The following is a 16,545-nucleotide window of genomic DNA, read 5'->3' on the forward strand; positions in this document are numbered from 1 at the left end:
AGCCACCTCTGTCCATAATTCTGCATGTGTAATAAAAGCAAATATTTTGCGACCTGCACGACATTTCTTAGTCCGTCCAGGCTGAACCTGCCAACATGAAAGGAAAACAGTCTCCTAAGTGGGAGGATTTTATAGCTTCCTTTCATTTTATTAGAGTTGATCTGGAGTGACAGATCCAAACACAGAACCAAAACCAGATAATTCTTCCCTAAACATTTGTTAAGCCTGCACGCACTTTGCTAATGATCCGAAGAGCAGTCACCATCTCCAGACACACAACAGTTGTGGTAGTGGTGGTTGCCTGCTTTTCCTAAACTCAAGTTTTCTGTGTTGTTGTTTTTGGGTTGCTTGGCCAGTTGTCAAATGTGAAAGTTTGACCAAACCTACTGCAAAATCCAATCTGGCACGAGGTTCTGAGGGGTGGGGGTTTCTCTGAGCACTCTTCACCGCATTCTAACTTTGGCGTGAACCCAAAAACAGGGTACTGGGGGGAAAGACATACAAATCAGATACCTAGGTCCAATTCAAACAATATCCAGCAAAGTTTTACTCTCCGATGTAATGAATCCATCCTTTCAAGACAGCTCCAGTTTTGACCACATCTAACTAACAAAATCGTTAACTAGAACCTTTTCTAATAGCAGCAATATACCAGACCTGCCACTGGAGCCCAAAGTGAAGAGACTGCTTGCATCAAAGCACCCCATTTCAGCCTCCAGGCCTTCCAAAGAGGATGGGAAGCAGACTGACACTTTGAAGGGGGGTGGAGAAAGAGAAACCACAGGAAACCCAAGGAAATGCCTTCCAGGATACTTCTCTAAAATTGCTGAGACCTATAGAGACATTCGGGGACGCGGGTGGAGCTGTGGTCTAAAACCACTGAGCCTCTTGGGCTTGCTGATCGGAAGGTCGGCGGTTCGAATCCCGCCGGAGTGACGGAGTGAGCTCCCATTGCTCGGTCCCTGCTCCTGCCAACCTAGCAGTTCGAAAGCACGTCAAAGTGCAAGTAGAGAAATAGGTACCACTCCGGCGGGAAGGTAAACGGCATTTCCGTGTGCTGCTCTGGTTTTGCCAGAAGTGGCTTAGTCATGCTGGCCACATGACCCGGAAAAACTGTCTGCGGACAAATGCCGGCTCCCTCAGCCAATAAAGCAAGATGAGCGCAGCAACCCCAGAGTCGTTCGCAACTGGACTTAACTGTCAGGGGCCCTTTATAGAGACATTCATCTTCCCTTCTTAACTGCACAACCATGCATCCTGGTTTGTTAATTTACTTTGAGTAAGAAGATACCAACTTTGAATGTCTTTTTAAAGTCACATTGAGTATTTAGCCCAGCCCTGTGCCCTCTGCATTAGGTCATGTGGCGCAAATAGAGGCTTAAGCCACAACAATCACAGAGCCCAGAAAAGGCTTCCACAGTCTTGTGCCTGAAGGGCTCACATTTCCATCAGCTCCAGCCAATATGGTCAATGATCAGGGATGATGGTAGTTGTAGCCTAACCACATCTAGAGGTTGGGGAAGGGTGGCCTAGATGCAGTATTTATCAACTTGATAACAACTCCCATGATCCCTAGCTAGCAGGACCAGTGGTCAGGGACCAGTGTAGTCCAACAACAGCTGAGGATCCAAGTTTGAGAAACACTGGGACACTAGAGGGTTTTCCTCAGATATGGGAAAGCCATATCTGGCCCATTCAGCCATAAAGCACACTGGGCAAGTCAGTTACTCACCCTAGCCTACCTCAGAGTCTTTTTGTGAGGATAGAATGAGATAACGCCACATATGACCAGCTCTGAGTAATTGAAGAAAAGGTGGGGTAGAAATTATTGTGACTTTTAAATATGGCACCATCAGTGTGTTCAGCACATTACAGTGCGACATAGAAAAGGAGAGGATCTCAACCCATGAAGTGGCCACTCCAGGGAACCTTACAGAGTGGCACAAAGTTGCTCTGGTGATCCAACAGCCTCCTCAGACCCTCCTCCTGATCCCCAGGCTAAAAATGGCTCAGACATGACAGAGCTACACTGCTTGGACACAGATGGAGAAGCTGTGGTTTTGCAGATATTGCAGATATCGTCGGACTTCAACTCCCATCATCCCTAACCATTGGCTATGCTGGTTGGGGCTGATGGGAGTTGGAGTCCAAAATTTGGAGGGCCACAGCTTCCTCACCTATTGCATATAGGAGCTTATTTGGATTGCAGGCCCACAGCACTCATGGCTGTAGCTATGCCACAGTAAGAGAGAAGGTCTGGGTCAAGGAACCAACTCAAGAACCTGCACCATTTACATGGGTGTAAAGAAGTTAACTTTATGCAGTGATATATTAACTTTATGCAGTGATTTATTAACACACTGTGTAGGGGACGCGGGTGGCACTGTGGGTTAAACCACAAAGCCTAAGATCAGAAGGTCGGCGGTTCGAATCCCCACCACGGGGTGAGCTCCCGTTGTTTGGTCCCTGTTCCTGCCAACCTAGTAGTTCGAAAGCACGTCAAAGTGCAAGTAGATAAATAAGTACTGCTGTGGCGGGAAGGTAAACGGCGTTTCCGTGCAGTGCTCTGGTTCGCCAGAAGTGGCTTAGTCATGCTGGCCACATGACCCGGAAGCTGTACGCCGGCTCCCTCGGCCAATAAAGCAAGATGAGCACCACAACCCCAGAGTCGGTCACAACTGGACCCAATGGTCAGGGGTCCCTTTACCTTTACTATGGGGCAAAATGGCCCAAAAAATAATCTTTGTAATTCACACTAAAAGCCTGTCTGCACACATGAGCATAGCCATGATTTTTGTTGGGGGGGGGTAAGGAAATCACAGGTAAAAATACCCCCTGAAGAGGCCATTATGGGGGACAGGCTTCTACTGGGGGGCAGAACCTCCCCAAAAAAACTTTCAAATGCTTTTCAATAATGTTTGTGGATCTAGCTGCCCCCCGCCAGGCTACACCCATATCTGGACAGCAGTTTTACATTGCCTTCAAAAGATTTCCAGGCCTAACTTTGGGCAGACTTGAAAGAGTTTCAGAGCTGAAGACTCTCTATGTGTTTGTGATGTTTGCCTTGGTTATGGGGACACAGTGCATAAGAGACTGTTCTTGGTTTATTCTTAGGGATACCGTTTACATTCATACAAGAAAAACAGTCAGTTAAAATGCACCAACATTTTGGAAGTTAATAGTGAGCGTCTGCTCAGTCACAAGCAATAGTACATACAATGAAGAAGAAAAAGATTCCCTTACCTTCATAGCAAGGCATTAACCTTTTGCCATTGGACCCTAGATTGGGTGGGATGATGTTGCAGAAACCGTGAGGAAGGATGTACTCTGTCTCATAGTAGACATTCTTCCAACGGTGTGCACAGGCCTATGGTAAACAAACCAGACGGGGGAAATTAATGCTTATACCTGGATCCAGAAAATCAGTGCCTGGAGGCAGAAAGTGCCCCCCCAAAGAAAAAACAACTCCGAGTTGAAGATGGTAAGACAGAGGGATCATTCCCTGTTCTATGCACACTCCATCTCCATGCATAGGTTTGGCAACTGTGCATGGTGCTTCAGAAAGCTGCGAACACTATTTGACCAGTAGGCAACAGCCGGACAAAAAGGGAAGGTATTCATCACAGGCAATGATGACACTATCTTCAACACACTCTCAAGGGCATCAGGGTGTGTCTCCATTCTTTAAAAAGCAATGAAAGCTTTTGAACTTTTCAAATTAAAACAAAACAAGAAAAAAAATAGATTATGGCATGCCCAGGTTCATCTCCTTTTGTTATCTAGATAGATACAGGATGTAAGTCACCTTGCAAGCTCTATTATCCTCATACCTTATTATTAAGGAGATGTGGTAAGGTAAATTATTTGACTCTGGGCTTCAGTATTCTCATCTGCCTTTGCAGTCCTTCCAATTTATTTATCCACCTCTTCGCTCCACTCTCCTTTCTTACCTGCTAAGCCTCAAAAATTATTCCAAGGCAGAGGGAATATCTCCAGATGTGAATCAGCCCAGAGAGTACTTCACAGCTGGAAGTCTATTCCCTAAAGGAAGACAGCCACGGCCACCACTGTCTATACCTTCCACATCCTTGGGTCCCCAAATGTTGTTGGGCTACAACTCCCATCATCCCTAGCTAGCAGGACCAGTTGTCAGGGATTATGGGTGTTGTTGTCCAACAACATCTGGGGACCCAAGGCTGGACTATGCCCTAACAGCCCTGGGAACATTATCATACAAGCTTCAGGCTTGTTTAGTTCGAATGAGCCATGCTCAGCAATGCAAATACTTTTATTTACTGAATTAAGCTATTTATCACACAAGCCCATCGATGCCCTTGGTCCTAAGGGTTTATGTGAAGCTCTCTGATGTCAGAGCAAGGAATGCAATTCTACAAAGGATGTTTATAATGGCACTCAGCTTTGACAGCCAGATGTATGTAAGGAAGGTTGGAAGAAACTGAAGTCAAGTGATTTGCTCTTTTAAGTAGACTCATTTATGGTTTCAATTCCCAACACACACTGCATTCAGAATTTGGTTTTAGAAAAAATAATCATGAAATATTTATATCTAGAGTGTTCAGGAAATAGCTTCTCTCATGGAACATTTCCACTGTGAATACAACACAGAGATATACATTTTAATGGAAGACAATATCCTACAGACATCCAGTGTCAAGGCCGACTTTCTGCAAGCCTCCCCTAGGAAACCAGTGAAGAGAGCATGTCACAAGGAGGAAGGAATCTTGACTGCAAAGAAAATTTATATCCAATGCAAATCGTTGAAACAAAAGGCCCCTTTAAATTATGACTAAGTAACTAAAGTCTCACAATTCCTCATTTGTAGATTTATCTTCCACATCAGGAAAAAACTGCCAATGACCTACACCAGTTCCTCAACTTAAACTCTCTCAGAGGAGCATTCACGGCTGCTATAAATGGAGAAGATCAGCAGCGAGTCTCTGGCACCACCAGCTCAGAAACGAAAATTTTGAGCCAAACACAGGAGGAGGGAAAGGGGGGGGACTGATCCCATCTCACCCAAATGGCCTAAAATTTAGAGCCAAAAGTGTACAACAAGGCTGCTGACATAAGAAGTCACCTTATAACAGCCCAGTGTTATCTACTCCACCAAGAGCCAACGCAGTACGCTCAATATTTTTTGGACTACAACTCCCATCAGCCCAAAGCAGTTTGGTCAATGGTCAGTGATGATGGAAGCTATAGTTCCAAACATACAGAAAGCATTATGTTGGCTACCAAAGGTCTGACTCACAGTGGCTCTCTGTGGTCTCAGGCAAAGGTCTTTCACTTCAGCTGCTACTGGGGATGGTAGAGATCTAACCTTGGTCCTTCTGTATGTAGTCTGCCACTGAACTAGGGTCCCTCCTATAAACAAACCCTTGATCAACAATAGTTCTGTCAAGCAAATTCCCCCTTCTGCCTTAACCACAGTTAAGAGAAACAACAGCACTAGTCACCATGGTCGACCACTACCCATGTCTAGATTGGTAAACAATCACCAAATGGGCTTCACATCCCACACAAGGGAAACTGTGGTTAGTGTTAACCATGGTTAAGGGTGAGTACTGATGTTTTTCTTAACCATGGTAAGTGAAATCCCAAGGCTGATTCCTACTGGGGGAATCTCTGTGCTTGTCTAGGGCAAGTTCTTGGCAGAGACAAGATTGAACCAGGGGCTTCCTCATTCACAATTCACACAGTCACTGCCATATACCAGGTCCCATGGGAATATTAAACTGTTGGAATATAATGAGCATAAAGAATGAACTATCTAGCCACTGACTAAAAGAGCCAGCAGAAGCATGAATTGATTAAAGTTCAGCTTGGGTAAAGGTAAAGGGACCCCTGACCATTAGGTCCAATCGTGACCAACTCTAGGGTTGCGGCACTCATCTCACTTTATTGGCCGAGGGAGGCAGCTTCCGGGTCATGTGGCCAGCATGACTAAGCTGCTTCTGGTGAACCAGAGCAGCACACGGAAATGCCGTTTACCTTCCCGCTGGAGCGGTACCTATTTATCTACTTGCACTTTGATGTGCTTTCGAACTGCTAGGTTGGCAGGAGCAGCGACCGAGCAACGGGAGCTCACCCCATCGCAGGGATTCAAACTGCCGACCTTCTGATCGGCAAGTCCTAACCTCTGTGGTTTAACCCACAGCGCCACCCGCGTCCCTCCTCAGCTTGGGTGTTTTATCTTAAATCAGTGGTTTTCAACCAGTGTGCTGTGGCACCCTAGGGTGCCTTGACTGATGGTCAGGGGTGCTGCGGGCAACACTGGCCTCTGTCCTTCTTTCCTTCCCTCCGTCCTCTGATGCCTTCTCACGTCTCTGCCTCCCAAAGGCTTGCACAGCTGTTTGTTGCAGCAGCCCTGGCTACAAGCTCCCCAGGTGAATGGTGTCTCTGGGGCTGGGCAAGGGGGGTTTCCCAGGCCTCTGTGGGACAGTGTGAGGAGAAACATCTCTTTGGGGTGGGGTGGCAGCTGTGGCTGCTTAGAGGACTCCCAAGGAGAGGAGAGAGGAGAGGAGGCTGAGGGAACACTCCACAAGGGAGGGTGTTTGAAAAAGAGTGAGAGGCTGCTAGTTCTGCAGGCTCCTGAGCCCCACAGAGGTGCCACGGAAAGAATGTAGTTGGGCAAGGGAGCCATGGACTCAAAAAATTTGAAAACCTCTGTCTTAAATATTTATTACACGTATTATTTCTTATAAGAACCTTCCAGAGCTCTTCTGTCCAAGGTCTTCTGACCAGCTGCACACCTGACTAGCCTCAGCAATTGAGCATCAGACTTTCCAGACCATTCAGGGGATATTTTCTTCAAGTAACAACAAGGCTTTTCTGTGAGCTCAGACCATGAAGAGATCAACCATGAAGAGATCACTTCACATTCTGAATTTGATAAACAAGCCTCTTATAAACTTACAAGGTGGCATTCAAACTCAAACCACCTACATATAGGAAGCGACACTGAAGTTAGAGGTTTAGTTGTTTGGCTGTTTCAATAAGTTTAGAATGGAAATACTTCTTTTTGTTATTATTAATTCTACACGTAAGTATTAACAAAAAGGAAAGAAACAAAGTGTATTAAAAATAAAGAAAAAGAATTAAAATAACAACAATTCCACCAGCTCACATTAGGAATACACAGAAATTCTTTCTGACGAGGAAAAGAAACAAACTGCATGATAAATAGAGCAGGTGCGTCTTGAAAGAACAAGATTAAAGGATGCCTGGCTTTTCTCCAAGATTTAATGCACCGTCCCCAGTTACTTTTCCAGTGCAAATAAGATAATGAATTTTACAACTGTAGCATGGAGGAACGAGGAACTTCTATTGTATTACTGAGACACTTAAATTAATACAAACACTAACTCTCATGTTGATATTTCAAAATCCAAGCGGCTTTCTAAAATTATATTTTAAGCTCATGCTGTCAGCACTTTATTCATCTCTGGTTTTCTATTTAGCTTTCTATCTCAAACTGATATTTAACAGAACCATGTTTTACTGGAGCACCGGCAGACTTGTGAAGGTCTCTGTTTATTGACTCATTTAACCAATCACGCCTTAGGACGAAACTCTCGATACCCACCATGATGATCAAAATTAGTTTCAATAAATATGAGACTAGAACTGCAGTACAACATTCTCCGGGTTTCATTATGCAGTAGAATCATAGAATTGTTGGAAGGAACCATAAGGGTCATCTAGTCTAACCCCCTGGAATAGAAGAATATTTTGCTCAATGTGGGGCTCGAACCCACAACCCTGAGATTAAAAGTCTTATTTATGCTCTTTCCCCAAGGAGCAAATGGGTGTACAAACAAGGCAGGTATTGTTGCAACAGCTTCTAAAACCAGAAGGACTTTTGGGGCGGGAGGGCTTCCAAAAATATTTGCAAAACATTGCAAGTAATTTTGGATCACCATTGCTTGGGCCGACTGTCACATCATGTGCACAAATTATGTCACAAACATTGGTAACGGCTGCTAAGGACCGTGGAATGAGTGTGGACAATCACACCGTTCCTTTTCAGAATAATCCTCACCAGTTCATGCTCATCACTGATGTCTCTCAGCACAGAAAAATACCAACTCCTGCTGATTTCATAGAATCATAGAATCATAGAGTTGGAAGAGACCACAAGGGCCATCGAGTCCAACCCCCTGCCAAGCAGGAAACACCATCAGAGCACTCCTGACATATGGTTGTCAAGCCTCTGCTTAAAGACCTCCAAAGTAGGAGACTCCACCACACTCCTTGGCAGCAAATTCCACTGTTGAACAGCTCTTACTGTCAGGAAGTTCTTCCTAATGTTTAGGTGGAATCTTCTTTCTTGTCGTTTGGATCCATTGCTCCGTGTCCGCTTCTCTGGAGCAGCAGAAAACAACCTTTCTCCCTCCTCTATGTGACATCCTTTTATATATTTCAACATGGCTATCATATCACCCCTTAACCTCCTCTTCTCCAGGCTAAACATGCCCAGCTCCCTTAGCCGTTCCTCATAAGGCATCGTTTCCAGGCCTTTGACCATTTTGGTTGCCCTCCTCTGGACACGTTCCAGTTTGTCAGTGTCCTTCTTGAACTGTGGTGCCCAGAACTGGACACAGTACTCCAGGTGAGGTCTGACCAGAGCAGAATACAGTGGCACTATTACTTCCCTTGAAGTAGTTTTCAGTAGTTAACTTCTGATACCAGAAGGACCATCCACAAAACTAGGTATGCATGTCTATAAGTGTACCAAAATCCTTCTACTTAATATTTAGCTTTAGCATACATTAGGTTTATTGTAGAATTACGACATGACGTATAATGAATCTGTCTATAGGTGCACACATAACATCTACTCGTGGCACCACTAATTTCATGCTTTTTAAACAAAGAAGAAAGAAGATCCGACTCATTCATAGGAATACAAAGTGCTATTCATTCTGTTCCAAGTCCTAAAGCCTTCACCACTTTTAAGAGGAAGCCCTCAAGGGTGACAGAAGCAGGTGTAACTCCTTTGAATCCTTCTTTCCAGAAGAAAGCTTTGTCCCCAGGACCCTATTTGCCTTCCTCTTAAAGGATGTGAAAGTACAGAGTTAGCTGGATTCTGTCAATCACCGGCACAGCAAATTAATTCGCACGCAATACTACCGGCAACAGTGTGACACTTCACATTTTGATGGGATGAAGGGAACAGCAAACTTACCAGGATACTTCCTCCAGGTGTGGGCTGCCTTGCCAGGCTAACACCCATCCATTCATCTTCTCTGTCCTCCTTGCATGTCTTCCCGCAGGTCATTCCTTGAACATTCGCTAGAATGAATGCAGGAGCAAGGGTGAACGTTAATGATGGAGGAATATGGCATTCGTTTATTTCCACTGTGATCACACAAGTAAGTTTACATAGTTATTTATCATATCATATTTATCTCTGGTCGGGGACAGAGGGTGGCGCTTGGGGAGGAATTGTCATCGCGCCACTCCTTGGTGTGTGGAGTACCATTGCGCCACTCCTTGGTGTGTGGAGTACCTCAGGGTGCGATACTCTCCCCAATGCTTTTTAACATCTTTATGCGCCCCCTCGCCCAGCTTGTCTGGAGTTTTGGGCTGGGTTGCCATCAGTATGCCGATGACACCCAACTCTATCTGTTGATGGATGGCCATCCTGACTTGGCCCAAGACACACTGACTAGATGTTTGGAAGCTGTGGCTGGATGGTTACGTGGGAGCCGGTTGAAGCTAAATCCTTTGAAGACAGAGGTCCTCTGGCTGGGACGGGACGATATGGGATGGGGGGGGCAACTCCCATCTCTTGCGGGGGCGCAATTAGTGCCAGCACCGTCCGTTAAGAGTTTGGGTGTAATCTTCGACACCTCCCTTTCCTTGGAGGTGCAGATTGCAGCTATAACAAAGGCGGCATTTTTCCATCTCTGCCAAGCTAAGCTGTTGGCTCCTTACCTCTCTCGCCCTGACCTAGCCACTGTGATCCACGCGACGGTCACCTCCAGACTGGATTATTGTAACTCGCTCTATGTGGGGCTGCCCTTGAGACTGACCCAGAAACTCCAGCAGGTGCAGAATGCTGCAGCGAGACTCCTTACGAGGTCTTCGCTGCGAGATCACATTCACCCGGTGCTATACCAGCTGCACTGGCCCCACAGAGAAGCTTACGGTCTTCAAATAAAAACATCTTGAAGGTCCCAGGCCACAGAGAAGTTAGGCTGGCCTCAACTAGAGCCAGGGCTTTTTCGGCTGTGGCTCCGATCTGGTGGAACACTCTGTCACAAGAGACCAGGGCCCTGCGGGACTTGACATCTTTCCGCAGGGCCTGCAAGACAGAGCTGTTCCACCAGGCCTTTGGCCAGGGCACAGCCTGACTCCCTCCCTCGGCAATCTTTGCGGAGCTCTGGCCCAATGGTTGCCAGTGGCTTGAATTAATTAATTTTATAATGAATGATTTTAGAGTGTTGTTTATGCTGTACTTTTGTACTGTTTTATTGTTGTTAGCCGCCCTGAGCCCGGCTTCGGCTGGGGAGGGCGGGATATAAATAAAAAATTTTATTATTATTATATATCTGGTGAATTCAGGATGAATCCGTGTGGGCATACTATCTTCTTCAGTGGCAATGGAAAATAAAAGGAATGCATAAATAGAAATAAGTTTTTCTCCCTTTCTCACGGAAGCAGAATGTGGGGTCATTCAAGGAAGATGAATGATGAAATATTTGAAAGCCCAAGGAAGAACTTCCTCACAGAGTTTGCTGATAAATTATGGATTTGCAAATCTGATACCACAAGGAAAAGCAGCTGTAATAGTTCACCCACTGCCAACTCCCAAGAGCTTTTGGACCAAGACCCCAAAATGTAATAGCACTTTTTGCTCATTATGGGGCAATGGAGGGAGAATTGGGAGGATCATGATTTGCTCCCGTGACATATCAGTCCTGGTTTTCTTTCTTTTACAGCTAGCTAAGGGTAGGGGAACTGAGGTAAGACAAAAATGTATAAAGGAAATAGATTTTGTTATTACACTTAAATGAGTATTTCATATGCATTTACACTGCTTTATATCCTGAATGGGCTAAACACATTTTAACAAAGTCTTTTTCTGTGGCCATATCAGAAACATATCATTACAGGCTTTGACTTCTGATTTGCAATTATTTAAAGGAGAAGCATAAAACACTTCAACATGCATACAGGTTCTGAAGAGAACATGGCAATACCACAGGATGACTAACGATGAGGAGCTTCTCTTCTCAAATAATATTTCCTGTATCCTCCATCTGAGAAATACTGATTGTCAAAAGCCTCCAGTAAGGCACAGATCTAAGTTTCTTGTAGTGCAACTGTAGTCATAGTAGGGGCGGGAGACGTTCCCCATGCAGCGAAGCCCTAAGGCTCTTGAGAAAGAGAAATTTTTCAAAACAGAGTTTGCATATAAACTTAAAACAGGGTAGACCCATACATACCTCGGCCCATATCCAGTTCTGTGCATCTCCTGTCAGGGTTGGTGTGAACACGACATTTAAACACAGCTCCTGGGGACTTAAGAGAGGCACTGTATTTAGACTCTGCCTTGGGGGCGCCAACCAAAACCCTGGAAATTGAGAGCAAAGGAATGTTTCATTAACGCTACAAGAAGGAAATGAATGCACACAAGTTGCACAGTAACAGCTCACTCTCATTGACAGGCTATGTTTTCCCAACACCCTTAGGAAGCTATGATCCAAGATACATGTGCCCACCCACCATGGCAAGACAAGGCATTTTCCTTTAATAAAACCATGAATTATTTGAAGGAGCTAAGAATTCACAACACGATCTCTAGCCCCCCCAATATAAGCTTTTGGGAAAGAATGAAAATTAACAACAGCAACTATGTATGCATTCTCTCCCCACCCAGCCCCCACTCCTCAGCTATAAATATGAGCACTCCTCAACCCAGAAGAACGAAGGTGGAACATTCATTAAAATGGTCTGAGATTGAAGTACAGTGGTACCTCGGTTTACAAACTTAATCCGTTCCGGAAGTCCATTCTTAAACCGAAACCGTTCTTAAACCAAGGCGCGCTTTCCCTAATGAGACCTCCTGCTGCCGATGCCCTTTCACCTTTTGGCTTCCGTTCTTAGACTGAGGTAAAGTTTGCAAACCGGGACACTATTTCTGGTTTTGCGGAGTTTGTAAACTGAATAGTTTGTAAACAGGGCTGTTCTTAAACCGAGGTAGCACTGTACACCCTGTGGGTGTGAGCTTAATCTGTGATGTAAAAGATTTTCCAAGTCTGCTTTGATGCCATGTGGATGACAGCATATAAGACTTAATACCCGTGCATGCATTTCTCTGAGAAGACAAAATGTTTGGTAATTGGTTTTATAAAAAAAACCCCGATAAAGTTTGGAAGAAGAAAGAAGAAGAAGAAATAATTATGCTGGAAGTTGGGATGGGAGACTGCCCATTTTAGTTTCTCATTTTTCTGATCTTAAGTTTAGTTCTCTATATTTCCACTTCCATTTAAGATTTTTTTTTTAAGTCATCCTGAAAAGTCGGCAGCCATTTACTGTGAGTTTCTCCTACATTTGTATGTGATTTTGTCCCATACAAAGCATTTTGTATTCCATTTTGACTAATAGATGCTCTCTTTACAGACTTTACCCTTAGCATACACATTTTTATAAACATCACTTGGTTGGGGAACTGCACTGCAAAATTCAGAGAAGTGCAAATTTCAAAGGATGGCTGTTTTCCTGTTTGTATAATGTTTTAGAAAGTGCAAATTAGGTAGGTTAGCCCCTTAAGTGTGACCTGAATTGAATTTGTCCCCATAACCAGATGCAAGAAACGCCATTTTTGTACTCAAGGTAAATGTGTGCATCATAATGCACACTCTGCAATAGGGTATCCAGGATATTTCTCTGCCTCAGGCAGAACAGCAAATGTTGCCCCCCCCCACCGCCCTTAGCACAAATCAAAAAGCACTGTACCCAAGGCCAGTCAGAGTCTTGTGGCAAAAGAGGCGGAAAATCACACAAACACCTCTCCACCTCAGTGCCTGCAAAAATACAACAATAAGTAAAGCAACTATTTGCTCCCTTTTCAAGAAACCCAAAACCTGCACCCTGCTCACTCTGTCTAACAGCAGGGCTGGCTCTGCCCTACAAAATTTGGTGGAAGAAAACTGGGACACTCATTTCATATCAGAAAGCAGAAATTAAATTCTTCTAATCAGCCCCTGTGGATTCTATGTATATGGTAATCCAATGTGAGCAGATGATGATATCGCATTGCAAAAGTAGCATCAATGTTTCCAGAAGCCTTTTTCTGGAATAGGCAAGAGCTTCAATAGGTTGCAAGTTTTTAAAGCCAAGCGAACACTCTGCCAGCTGAACTCATGCCTACCTATGTAACACAATTCACATAGATACCAACAACAATTAGCTAAAACCAGAAGGCACATATAAAACATATCTGAGGAGAAATTTTCAGTTGCTTACATTGAACCTGAAAAGCATTTTACAAAGTGTCAGCCTATCTTATACAGTGGTACCTCGAGTTAAGAACTTAATTCGTTCTGGAGGTCCGTTCTTAACCTGAAACTGTTCTTAACCTGAGGTACTACTTTAGCTAATGGGGCTTCCCGCTGCCACCGCGCCACAATTTCTGTTCTCATCCTGAAGCAAAGTTCTTAACCCAAGGTACTATTTCTGGGTTAGCGGAGTCTGTAACCTTAAGCGTCTGTAACCTGAAGCGTCCGTAATCCGAGGTACCACTGTATGGGGAACTCAATGCCTATTTATATTACACTCCGAAACTAGTTGACTGGCCATTCCCTATCCCTAGGAACTCTGAGAATTGCAGTTCCTTAAGGGAGGACGCGGGTGGCCCTGTGGTCTAAACCACAGAGCCTAGGGCTTGCTGATTGGAAGGTCGGCAGTTCGAATCCCCACGACGGGGTGAGCTCCTGTTGTTCGAGCCCAGCTTCTGCCCATCTACCAGTTCGAAAGCATGCAATGTGCGAGTAGATAAATAGGTACCATTCTGGCAGGAAGGTAAACGGCGTTTCCATGCGCTGCTCTGGTTCGCCAGAAGCAGCTTAGTCATGCTGGCCACATGACCTGGAAACTGTCTGCGGACAAACACAGGCTTCCTTGGGCTATAGAGCGAGATGAGCACACAACCCCAGAGTCATCTGCGACCGGACCTAACGGTCAGGGGTCCCTTTACCTTTTAAGGGAGGTTAGCTGTCTCCTTACAACTAGTGGTGTGCTGAGAAACATGATAAATTCAAATTACAGTCTCAACATGTACAGTCCTCTATATGAGCATATGAATGTCTCAAGCTCTACACATTTATTTGTCTTATATATCTTTTCCTTAGTTTTACAGACTAGCTTCCTTCTTTTCCAATTGGCCACTAAGAGAGCTCTTCTCTCCCCAGTGGTGAAAAGTGTGTTTAGATCCCTTTAAAGTAGCCAAGGCTAATACATAACTGTATTTAGCTGTAACAAGTCATGGAAATAGTTTCCTTACCAACCACTTACAATTTAAATTGTGAGCCCATACGCTGGTAATATTGCCATCAAAGTTTTCTTTTTCAATAATGTCAATAAATTTATATGAATGATGCACCTTCATGGTGTACATTAAGGAGGAAATGATTGGCATTTTTTATCCAAGCTTGCCCATCTCTCAGTGGCATTTGTATTGAGAGCTGCTATTTCAGACTCCCTTGTGTTCGCTTCTCAATGTTTGTTGGCTTTGTAGTTTTCTGTAATTTAGGAAACTGGGCCACTAATTGTTCTCACTTGTGAAAACATGGCTTTTTAGAAGGTAGCCCCTGTCAAAAGCTTGTGATTTGGCAGCTTCTCCTCTGAAACTCAAGAGAAATCAAACTGTTAATGTAGCCTTTTCTCCTTTAAAGTTTGTTTTAAATATCTTAGCACAGTTTTTTGGGCTTCAATGAAGTCAGTCAACGTTGAAGCTGCAGAGGAAACATCAGTGTGAGAGTTATTTTTCTGGGTAAATGCCTGATACCTCATGTAAATAAATATCTATAACTATATAAATAAACCAGTTTTTACCAACGTAATTATATGCTATTTATACATCCCAAAGTTTGATAGAGAGAAAAGCAAACGCTCTCTTTCTTGTTCATACAAAGGTCATAAGGATGAGGTAGCAAACATTCCCTGTGTTTCGTCATTCCAGGCACTTTCCTGGCCCTCAAGGCTGGACGAAGAACTCCCAAAGTCTTTCATGCGCAAATCAGATCAGTATGTAGACAAGGCTCTGGTTACAAGGTATAGCAGGTACAAGGGAGGTGTAAATGTATGACTAAGCACAAGTGAAGACACTAACCCAACAAGCGACACACACCCTGTATCTTCCCTTTGAAGAGCAGGATTAGCACAGCTGTTAGCACAGAAAGTGGCCAGAGTCCCTGGACTGGACAAGCAAAGGGGGAACTCCTTTGGGTGCATTGGGCCTGTGAAGTTTGTTCACACAGGTGTCGCCATGGAGACACAGGTGGAGTTGGAGCCGGCTTAGCATCTGACTTACTCTCAGTTGCCTCCCCAGAAGGAAGAGGCATGTCATTTACAGGAGAGGGTGCCAGAGGCGGCTGCACAATAAGAGAAGCCTTATGAGAGGTATTTGATATCTCAGGGATGCAACACTTCTATGTCAATCCACGATAGCCAACGTGATGACTTCCAGGTATCACTGGACTCCTAACTCACATAAGCCCCAGCCAACATACCCAATGGCTAGGGATGATGGATGTTGAATACAATGACATCTGGAGGGTGTAACATTGGCTACCCTCTGCAAATGAACTGGATGCAGACTTAGTCACCCACACAGACCCACTGAAATCAATGTGACTAAGCTGCTTCTGGCGAACCAGAGCAGCGCACGGAAACGCTGTTTACCTTCCCACTGGAGCGGTACCTATTTATCTACTTGCACTTTGACATGCTTTTGAACTGCTAGATTGGCAGGAGCAGGGACCGAGCAACAGGAGCTCACCCCATCACGGGGATTCGAACCGCCAACCTTCTGATCAGCAAGTCCTAGGCTCTGTGGTTTAACCCACAGTGCCACCCACGTCCCTTGAGAGTTAAGTTACTCATGACTTAACGTTTTTAGAAAGCTTATTTACATAATTTTGCTGAATTCAATAAGTTCCTTTGATTGCTCCAATCACACATCAGAGCATATATTATAATATAATCAAATTATCAAATATCAAATTATATTGTGGTGGGACATGCATGGCTATAATCTCATCTGCGTGTTTTTTTAATTCTGCTACAAGGTAAGAGATCTCCAGCTTTTTCAGAACAAAAGTGTCTAACTCAAATTCCAATGGGTATACTCGAAAGGTGATTAAGTCCATATCCAACCCATTGAACAGGAAAACAGTGCTATTCTTTGGGGTTAGGATTCCATTGTTAAGCACATTTAAAAAAAAAAAAAAAACCCACTGCATCCTTTGTCAGGTATCTGTGCAACAAATCTAAATCTCCCCACCCCTGTAATCA

General features: G+C 44.4%; 1 protein-coding gene across 1 annotated transcript in view; it reads right to left on the reverse strand.

Moving 5' to 3' along the window:
• Positions 1–16,545, reverse strand: part of ITGA9 (integrin subunit alpha 9) — a 241,243-nt gene that overhangs the window by 211,292 nt on the left and 13,406 nt on the right. The window contains exons 2-4 of the mRNA XM_082192761.1: positions 11,475–11,602; positions 9,209–9,315; positions 3,244–3,367 (exon numbers count right to left, since the gene is read on the reverse strand). Of these exons, the coding sequence (XP_082048887.1) occupies positions 3,244–3,367; positions 9,209–9,315; positions 11,475–11,602 (359 nt within the window). The remainder of the gene's footprint in view (positions 1–3,243; positions 3,368–9,208; positions 9,316–11,474; positions 11,603–16,545) is intronic.

This window comes from Podarcis vaucheri (assembly GCF_965113315.1).
Source record: "Podarcis vaucheri genome assembly, chromosome: 12".
Classification (NCBI taxonomy): domain Eukaryota; kingdom Metazoa; phylum Chordata; class Lepidosauria; order Squamata; family Lacertidae; genus Podarcis; species Podarcis vaucheri.